Below are 10580 nucleotides of genomic sequence, written 5' to 3'. Positions count from 1 at the left end.
GTGTGACTGCAGACAGAGTGACACCCCTGTTACTTTATTGCGTAACAAGCCAAGCACTAAGTTTCGATATTACGTTACTGTCCGAGCACGACGCTATATGATTAGTATGCAAGAGAAGTTACCGTACTTGTTTTTTCTAACTTCTTCTCTGTCTCCTCTCCATGACTACGAATACATCAAGCTCGTAACTGAAATTCTGGTGTTGTATTTATATTTATCCTACATACGTGAGAGAGACTACTCATGAGATCACAATATCGTTCAAACCACACGTGTGTATATCATGTAAATAAGGTCGTGTCAAACCAGTCTGGCAGGGACCTGCATTTTCACTGCTTCTGATGCCAAAGTCACTGAGACAAACGTCATTATAAAAACACTTTTGTGCCTGCTGTTTCCACTGAGAGAATTTTAAGAACTAGCACGTCACGCTACACTTTCTAAAGTCACGGTTCTTTGCTTTGACGTGAAAGATTGCACAAGGCTTTGGAAGAGATCGATGTTACAAAAGAAGCGTCTTCAATGTGTTCGCCTCAACTGCGGGACATTCTGATTAAAAAACATGTAAGTACAGTATGTAGGATTAAAACACTAGCCACCCCCAACCAGGCGCGTTCACAGGTGGCGGATAGTGTGATGGCCTTCAGATATGGAGGTTAGCTGCGAAATAAGCCAGGCTTGCCAGGACGAATAAGCAGTCGCGGACCAACTGGCGGTGCTTCCAACAGGAGGGGGCGGGGTAACAGGTGGCACTGTTACACTCAAGAAATACCCCAGGTGTCCAATGACGGGAGCATCATGCGAACAAGAGCCGCATTTTAAGTTCTAGCCCTGGGGAAGGTCACCTCAGATAAACAAACCAGCCAGCTATGGCCAAATAGCCGGGTAGACTGGACTCGACAGCCCTGTAAAGCCACCAGTCTAGGAGAAGGATCACTCCGATATAAAAACACGCTGAAGCCGGATGAGCTGGGCCATGTATGGCGCATAACGACAGCTCAACGCATCAACGCTCATATGACAGACGACAAACACTATGACTGCACAGCGAGAGCGTAACAACCCTCATCATCTACGGAGGGTGATAACCATGACTTTTCCCCACGCTTGCCAGAGTGAGTGAGTTGATGTGTGTGTGCAGGTGCTGGTATCATGGAGGCCATATTTGCCGTCACCCCGATGGAGACGGTCAAGGTCAAGTTCATCAACGACCAGACGTCGGCCAAACCGCACTTCAGGGGCTTCTTCCACGGCATCTCACAGATTTTCAAAGAACAAGGTGCGTAAAACTTCAGAAAATAATAAACAAAAACTTCAGAAAATAATAAACAAAAACTTCAGAAAATAATAAACAAAAACTTCAGAAAATAATAAACAAAAACCTTGAGGATGAAAGTGGCTTGTTCATTTCATTCTCTCGGATGCCAGAAAAATGGTTCCAAATAACTCTCACTTATGTCGTATGAGGCGACTAACGGATTCTGTTTCTCCTTTTACCCTTGTTAAGTGTTTCTTGTATAGAATATAGTCAATTTTTGTAAAGATTTTAGTCAAGCAGTATGTAAGAAATGTTAAGTCCTTTGTACTGGAAACTTGCATTCTCCCAGTTAGGTAATACATTGTACTACGTTGCAAGCCCCTGGAGCAAATTTTTGATTAGTGCTTTTGTGAACAAGAAACAATTGACAAGTGGCTCTATCCCATCTCCCCCCCTTTCCCCGTCGCGATATAACCTTCGTGGTTGAAAACGACGTTAAACACCAAATGAAGAAAGAAACTCTCACTTACTCTATTATACATGCCGTATGTGTAACCAAGTGTCAGAACACAACAATCACCTTTGGAGGCGAAGTCCAATCAAACAGGATTGAGAATTTTAGCGCTAATTTCTTGGCCCTATAAAAATTGTTAAGGGTACACTCGTAAAATATAATTTGATTTGATTTGTTTATCAGATCTCTTAAGAAAATAATGCTAAGCACTGCTTTATATACAGTGATGTTGTTTGGCATCGACAGTCGGCTTAACACCGAAAATATTTTTAAATCACTAAGGATTTTGCCGTACGTTGTTTTGGTAGCATTACTAAACTTTCAGTGTGTGGAAGAATAGATGACACCATGGTCTCCTTAAAACATTTCAACAAGATTGAAAAAATGTGGAAGCTTTTATTGTTTTTCATCAAATTTGCAGAAGAAAATGAATCGTAGTAACATGCCTAAGTTTACTTTCTTGCAATGGACTGAATTTGATGTGTAATACACGATTTTCGAAAATAACTCAGCTGTCTGGTTGAGTTAGAGCCCCTGTACCTCACACAAGCTTTTCAAAACGAGGCGGAGAATGTTCGACGCTTCTGATCAGCTTTATCGGTGTTGTGTAATTGCCTTTTTATGTGTGAAATGTTCAATTTTTATGTCCAATGCATTTTGTAAAGCACCGTGCGACTGCTATCTGGTGGTTAAATAGCTTTATAGAATTAGGTTTTATTATTATTATATTTATTTTGCACAGGTCTGCGTGTGTCAAGCAATGAACTAACAGACTAGTGAAATTGTCCACAGGTTTTCATGGGCTGTACCAAGGCTTGACCCCCACCATTATCAAGCAAGGCAGCAACCAAGCCATGCGTTTCTATGTCATGGAGACGCTCAAAGACTGGTACCGGGGGGAGGACAAGAATAAGAAGGTGCCGACGTTGGTGGTTGGGGCTTTTGGTGCCACCGCCGGTGCCGTTTCCGTCTTTGGTAACACTCCCGTTGACGTCGTTAAAACACGCTTGCAGGTGAGTGTGAGGGGAGTGAGAGACACTGACACTGATTTTATTGTGTCGGCCAACGATTTTTATTGTGTCGGCCAATGATTTTATTGTGTCGGCCAACGACCCATTCACAAACGTGGTGAAGAATAGATGTGATTGGAGAAAAAGCACACACACACACGTACACGCACACACAAAAACGTACACGAGAAACATGCAAAAAAGCATACAAATACACACACTTAAACAGACCAAAGCTGTTTATTTTTTATTAACACACCCCCGGCATTCAAGTGCTGTAACTAACAGTATAAAAAAAAGAGCGCGAGAGAGAGAGAGATAGAGAGAGGATGCTGGTGATGATGATGGAACTTTATTTTATTCAAACCTTTTCTTCCTTTCAGAGAGAGAGAGTGTGTGGTGTGTCTGTCTGTCTGTCTGTCTGTCTGTCTGTCTGTCTATTATCTCTCTGTCTCTCTACTGTCTTTATGTTTCTCTGTGTTTCAGTCTTTATTTGCTGTCGGAGTATTTTTCTTGGCGTTGCTGTGTTCCTGTCTGTATCAGTGGTTATCGTTGATTATGTATCTCTCTGCTTCTTTGTCTTGTTGCGTCTTTTTGTATGTGAATATGTATGGACCTGTGCCTGTGTTTCTATATGTCTGAATCTTGATGTGTATTGTGGTATTGCGTACTTCGACCTATCCAACATGAGTGTGTGTGTGTGCGTGTGCGTGCGTGTGTGTGGGAGTCACTGTGTGTGTGTGTGTGTGTGTGTGTGTGTGTGTGTGTGTGTACGTGTGTTTTTCTATGTCAACTGTGTCTCTGATGCATCTGCATTCCTGACTGTGTTTTTATATTTAGTCAAGTTTTGACTAAATATTTTAACATCGAGGGGGAATCGAAACGAGGGTATGGTGTATGTGCGTGTGTCTGTGTGTGTGTGTGTGTAGAGCGATTCAGACTAAACTACTGGACCGATCTTTATGAAATTTGACATGAGAGTTCCTGGGTATGAAATCCCCGAACGTTTTTTTCATTTTTTTTATAAATGTCTTTGATGACGTCATATCCGGCTTTTCGTGAAAGTTGAGGCGGCACTGTCACGCCCTCATTTTTCAACCAAATTGGTTGAAATTTTGGTCAAGTAATCTTCGACGAAGCCCGGGGTTCGGTATTGCATTTCAGCTTGGTGGCTTAAAAATTAATTAATGACTTTGGTCATTAAAAATCGGAAAATTGTAAAAAAAAATAAAAATTTATAAAACGATCCAAATTTACGTTTATCTTATTCTCCATCATTTGCTGATTCCAAAAACATATAAATATGTTATATTCGGATTAAAAACAAGCTCTGAAAATTAAATATATAAAAATTATTATCAAAATTAAATTGTCCAAATCAATTTAAAAACACTTTCATCTTATTCCTTGTCGGTTCCTGATTCCAAAAACATATAGATATGATATGTTTGGATTAAAAACACGCTCAGAAAGTTAAAACAAAGAGAGGTACAGAAAAGCGTGTTATCCTTCTTAGCGCAACTACTACCCCGCTCTTCTTGTCAATTTCACTGCCTTTGCCATGAGCGGTGGACTGACGATGCTACGAGTATACGGTCTTGCTGAAAAATGGCAGCTACTTGACTAAATATTGTATTTTCGCCTTACGCGACTTGTTGTGTCTGTGTTTGCATGTACACGTGTAATTATATTCCGTTATAATAATGATGACAATTTTCATTCAAGGGTCGATTTTTCAGGTTAGTCAATAGTTAGTGTAGCCACAGAGAGAAATATAGCTTGCACTGACATTTGCTTTCCGCTGCTTTCAGGGTCTAGATTCACACAAATACAAGAACACGTTAGACTGTGCACTACAAATATACAAGCATGAAGGACCGAGAGCGTGAGTATACAATAATTTACTTCTTTAATTATTCATAATAAGCTGCTGTTTACTTTCAGTGTTTTTGTTTGAGGCCTTTGGCTCTATTTGTGCTGATTTAGACTGTGAAGTGGACACTAGATAGCTTGGAGAATACCACTCAACGGTCCTGCACATGTTTTAAAACAAGTCGCGTAAGGCGAAATTACTACATTTAGTCAAGCTGTGGAACTCACAGAATGAAACTGAACGCACTGCATTTTTTCACAATGACCGTAGTCAGCCGCTAGTGCAAAAGACAGTGAAAGTGACGAGCCTGTTCAGCGCGGTAGCGGTTGCGTTGTGCTGCATAGCACGCTTTACTGTACCTCTCTTCGTTTTAACTTTCTGAGCGTGTTTTTAATCCAAACATATCATATCTATATGTTTTTGGAATCAGGAACCGACAAGGAATAAGATAAAATTGTTTTTAAAACGATTTTGGAAATTTAATTTTAATCATAATTTTTGAGTCACTTGAGAAAAAGTGACTCTATGTAATCGGTCAGTGTTAGTCTGTCCGGCCGGCCGTCCGTAGACACCACCTTAACGTTGGACTTTTCTCGGAAACTATCAAAGCGATCGGGCTCATATTTTTCAAGGTCACAGGTCAGCGTCAAAGGAAAAATTAGACATTTTATATCTTTGACAAAGTTCATCGGATGTGATTGAAACTTTGTAGGATTATTCTTTACATCAAAGTATTTACATCTGTAGCCTTTTACGAACGTTATCAGAAAAACAAGGGAGATAACTAGCCTTTTCTGTTCGGCAACACACAACTTAACGTTGGGCTTTTCTCGGAAACTATAAAAGTGACCGGGCTCAAATTTTATGTGAACGTGACTCATTGTGTTGTGAATAGCAATTTCTTCCTGTCCATCTGATGCCTCATATAATATTCAGAACTGCGAAAGTGACTCGATCGAGCGTTTGCTCTTCTTGTTATATTTTTAATTTTCAGACCTTGTTTTTAATCCGAATATAACATATTTATATGTTTTTGGAATCAGAACATGAAGAATAAAATAAAAGTAATTTTGGATCGTTTTATAAAAAAATGATTTTAATTACAATTTTCAGATTTTTAATGACCAAAGTCATCAATTAATTTTTAAGCCTCCATGCTGAAATGCAATACCGAAGTCCGGCCTTCGCCGAAGATTGCTTGGCCAAAATTTCAATCAATTTGATTGAAAAATGAAGGTGTGACAGTGCCGCCTCAACTTTTATAAAAAGCCGGATATGACGTCATAAAAGACATTTATTGAAAATATGAAAAAAACGTCTGGGGATTTCATACCCCGGAACTCTCATGTAACATTTCATTAAGATCGGTCCAGTAGTTTAGTCTGAATCGCTCTACACACACACACGCACAGACACGCACACACACACATACACCACGACCCTCGTCTCGATTCCCTCTCTATGTTAAAACATTTAGTCAAAACTTGACTAAATGTAAAAAGACTAACTACTAGACTTGCAGCTTAATTGGGTCTTGGGTACCCCCCGCGGGTTAGGGGGAAGAATTTACCCGATGCTCCCCAGCATGCCGTAAGAGGCGACTAACGGATTCCGTTTCCTTTTACCCTTGTTAAGTGTTTCTTGTATAGAATATAGTCAATGTTTGTAAAGATTTTAGTCAAGCAGTATGTAAGAAATGCATGTTAAGTCCTTTGTACTGGAAACTTGCATTCTCCCAGTAAGGTAATATATTGTACTACGTTGCAAGCCCCTGGAGTAATTTTTTGATTAGTGCTTTTGTGAACAAGAAACAATTAACAAGTGGCTCTATCCCATCTCCCCCCCTTTCCCCGTCGCGATATAACCTTCGTGGTTGAAAATGACGTTAAACACCAAATAAAGAAAGAAAGAAAGTGTCTTGGGTGAAATTCTGGCTGAAGGTTTTGGACATTGTGTGTGTGTTGTTGAACATGTGTGTGGACATAGCATGTTTGTGGTGCATTTCAAGGAAGAGAGTGTCATTTTAATGATATCTCAAAAACAGTAGTCTGTCTGTCTCTCGATCTCCCTGCAGTCTATGTCTGTTTGTCAGTTTTTCTCTCTCCCCTGCTGGCTTGCTTGCAAATACACGTACAAATGGACATTCATGCAGGCATAACCACATGTTCACTTAAAAAATAACACATGCACACAGAAGAAACCAGCATATTTTTCTTTTGCTTTCTGTGTGTAAGTGAACTGTTGGATTCTGTTTCTCCTTGTTTGAAAGTTTACTGGTTAACTAAAATTGCCTTGAATTAGTGTTTCTTTACTCTAATCACTTTTTTTAATTTTCATCGAAAGTTGAACTTGACTTGCAGAATCAGAAAAACAAGAAAGGTTCAGTTATTGCAACATTTCATTGTTGAATTTCTCTTTGCAATTGCAAGTTTTACAAGGGCACAATACCTCGGTTGAGGGGAGACAGACAGAGAGAGAGAGAGAGAGAGAGAGAGAGAGAGAGAGAGAGAGACAGACAGACAGACAGACAGAGAGACAGAGAGAGAGTAGAGGCACAGAGAGAGACACAGAGAGAGACAAAGAGACAGAGAGAGAGAGAGTAGAGGCACAGAGTCAGAGAAAGAGAGAGTAGAGGCACATAGAGAGAGAGACAGAGAGAGAGACACAGAGAGACAGAGAGACAGAGACAGAGAGAGAGAGAGTAGAGGCACATAGAGAGACAGAGAGAGACAGAGACAGAGAGTGAGAGAGAGAGAGAGAGTATCGATGTCTATGATTAGACAAACTACTAATTTATCTTAAACCTTTGTTTTTTGATTCTTCATCTAATGTTGAACTGTGCAATTGCAGGTTTTACAAGGGCACAGTACCTCGGTTGAGTCGTGTGACGTTGGACGTAGCCATCACTTTCATGATCTACGACAACTTCATGCACTTCTTCAACCAAGTGTGGAAAACGTAAGGCACTAGACATGCCACCTACACCTCTGGCTGCTGTTTCCATCACATCTCCTTCTGCCTTGTCAGCCCCCTCTATCTATCCTTTATTTAGCACATTATCATTGTGATCCAATAACAACATGTGCTGATTGGGTTCTTTTTGCCTCTGTAGCAAGTGGGGTGTGTGCTTTTGACCATCTCTGACAAAATGAATCTCAGGTTGCTGGGTAATGTATGACTGAATTATGGGGGGGGGGGGGGGGGGGGAGTACTGTACTTGCACGTGGAGGACTGTTACGTTATTCTACTGTTAATTCATTCAAATTTATGTGAGCATCTCTTTAACTGGTTCAGTGAACAAGGTCACTCACCATTTACAGAAACTGAGCAATGATCCACTTATCTGACCTTATATCTGAATGCCATTTGCAAAAATTAATTGTCCTTTTTTTGTTTAAATTTCTTAATATTAAATAAATAAAGACGGGGTTGAGTCACCTGTAGTTCTTAGCAGTTCTATTGAAGCTGGGTTTTTTTAGTTGGGTTTTGTTTCTTCAAATTCCCCCCCCCCCCCCCCCCCCCCCCCAACAAAAAATCTAGGAAATGCCTAGTCAGAGATTGCAAAATTATACTAAGCTAAGATAAGGAAGATTGGTTTGCAAATGTTATTTTGTTTTGTCAGAGATGGTTTGTGTGCTAGACACACAAAGTGCTATGTACAGTTATTTAATTATCATGACAATGATTTGTGCACAATCATTTGAAGGGCAACTGTCCATGGTATATTACCCAAGATAAATTATTTGGTGTGGTGTCTGAGTACGTGCCCTAACTGTAAATGTCAAAGTGTTGTGATATGTTTATCTCTCATAAAACCCACAGTAGAGAGTATAGTCTTAGTCGGGTGAACATCTGTGTGGGGAAAAAATCAAGGAAATACTATTTCACTGTGTAGCCTAGGAACTAGAATAGAACCATCTCTAATATCATTCCAAATTGATTTGTTTTGCCATTGAGGTTATACAAGTATTGCTTGTAAAAGCAATTTGAAGTATGTACAATATGCGTGTATTTGATGCGGCAATAACTGTACATAACGTGCAGTACTTTTGTCTTAGAGGGTTCAGAATCAGTAGTTGAATGTTGGAAGTAGATTTCTTGAAATATATATATTGCTTTGAAGCAATCTGCTGGGCAGATTTACAGGTTCCATTTGGTGTACGTGCATTTTCAGATGATTTTGTCTTTTTACTGTAGACGGTTCAAATTTGAGCTGAAGTTGTAATTTTCCTGTTACAAAGTTCATGCTAGTGCTTTCCATGAACAATTGTGATTTTTGTGTCAGAAGTGATATTTATTGTGTATTTGTAACATGTTGGAGTGGATTGTCTTTGTGAAAATGTCATTAAGTCTTGTTCATGTTGGCTATTTTATTTTAAGTTGAAGGGGTGTTGGTGGGGTTGTATGTGTTTTTATTGAACGTTCATGTAGTTACATAATTATGTTTTGTTGAGCTTATAAAGTAATGCTTTTTTTTTTGTAGAATTTGCTTGTTTAAGAAAAAAAAATGTACTTTTGACATTTTATTTGATATGCATCTCTCATTTTATGCCCTGGCAGACATATCTGCACTTGTTGATTTTAACCAAATTTGGTTGTGTTTTTATGCATCTTCGTGAAAATCATGGTCTAATTTCTAAGAAATTTCTGTTTATATGGCAGAATTATAATTGTGTTTATGTTTTAAAAAACAAGAAAGGTATATTGTTGGAACGTTTTATTATTGACAAAACGTCAACCCAGTGGTCTTTTCTGTGCACTTAAAAGACCGCTGGCTCAATATTTGTTATTTGTTATATGAAGTCTTATATCGCGCGCGTATCTCCACACTCGTACTCAAGGCGCAGGGATCTATTTATGCCGTGTGAGATGGAATTTTTTACACAATACATCACGCATTCACATCGACCAGCAGATCGCAGCCATTTCGGCGCATATCCTACTTTTCACGGCCTATTATTCCAAGTCACACGGGTATTTTGGTGGACATTTTTTTTATCTATGCCCATACAATTTTGCCAGGAAAGACCCTTTTGTCAATCGTGGGATCTTTAACGTGCACACCCCAATGTAGTGTACACGACATATATATTTGTGAACGTAACGTTACGTTGTGTCAATAATTAAATGTTCCAACAATATACCTTTTTTGTTTTTTTATTCTGAATTTTGGAACGTTCGCAATTTGTTTTTTGATTTGTGTATGTGTTTTTTTGTTGTTTTTTTGTTTTTTGTGCGTGCATAATTTTGGTATTTCCATGTCATTTCCTTGGTGTATATATATTTGTCTTTTTTACATTCCATTCTCGTTTTTATTTCTGTTCAGAAGGAAAGAAGCTTTATAATCAAGGGGGAAAAAGTTCAACTGACTGCCAGCATATGGTGACGCGTTTTGTTTATCTTGCATTGAGTTCTGTTTGTTTCTTTCGTTACTTTCGTTACTTTTGGTTGCTTTCAGTTGAGTTGCTGATTGTGTTCATTCCAAAGCCAGATGTTGGATGCTAACGTTCTCTGATTTTGCTAAAAACGAATGCGTTTGTGGCTGAGAGAAAACTGCCATGCACGCTTACTGTTCCGTTTGTGTGGTTGATAGTGTGAGATATTCTTTGCAGGTGCTGATGAGTTATGCCACTTGTGTGTGTGTGTGTGTGTGTGGGGGGGGTGGGGGTTATTTAGGTTTATGCATGCCTCTATGGGTGTGTGTGTGTGAATCTATCAGTTAGTTTGCTTTGTGTTTGTGTGTGAGTGTGGAGGGGTGACAGAGGGGGAGGTTTACATAGCTGCATGCATGCCTCAATGGGTGGGTACCCCCCGCGGGTTAGGGGGAGTCCCATATTGGTTGGGGCGAAAAAATTTTACCCGATGCTCCCCAGCATGTCGTAAGAGGCGACTAACGGATTCTGTTTCTCCTTTTACCCTTGTTAA

General features: G+C 39.5%; 1 protein-coding gene across 1 annotated transcript; it reads left to right on the top strand.

Annotated features, from left to right (window-relative positions):
* Positions 1–1141: 1141 nt before the first annotated feature.
* Positions 1142–10343, top strand: LOC138956476 (tricarboxylate transport protein, mitochondrial-like; the record flags this gene model as incomplete). Its single annotated transcript, XM_070327825.1, is given in 5 exon segments — positions 1142–1279; positions 2565–2785; positions 4594–4667; positions 7506–7613; positions 9982–10343. Coding segments are annotated over 5 exon segments (560 nt in total), but the record flags the coding sequence as incomplete, so codon positions are not given.
* Between the last annotated feature and the right edge of the window lie 237 nt (positions 10344–10580).

This window comes from Littorina saxatilis, unplaced genomic scaffold, assembly GCF_037325665.1.
Source record: "Littorina saxatilis isolate snail1 unplaced genomic scaffold, US_GU_Lsax_2.0 scaffold_993, whole genome shotgun sequence".
Classification (NCBI taxonomy): domain Eukaryota; kingdom Metazoa; phylum Mollusca; class Gastropoda; order Littorinimorpha; family Littorinidae; genus Littorina; species Littorina saxatilis.
The sequence above is the reverse complement of the archived record's forward strand: the minus strand, read 5'-3'. Positions and strand labels throughout refer to the sequence as shown.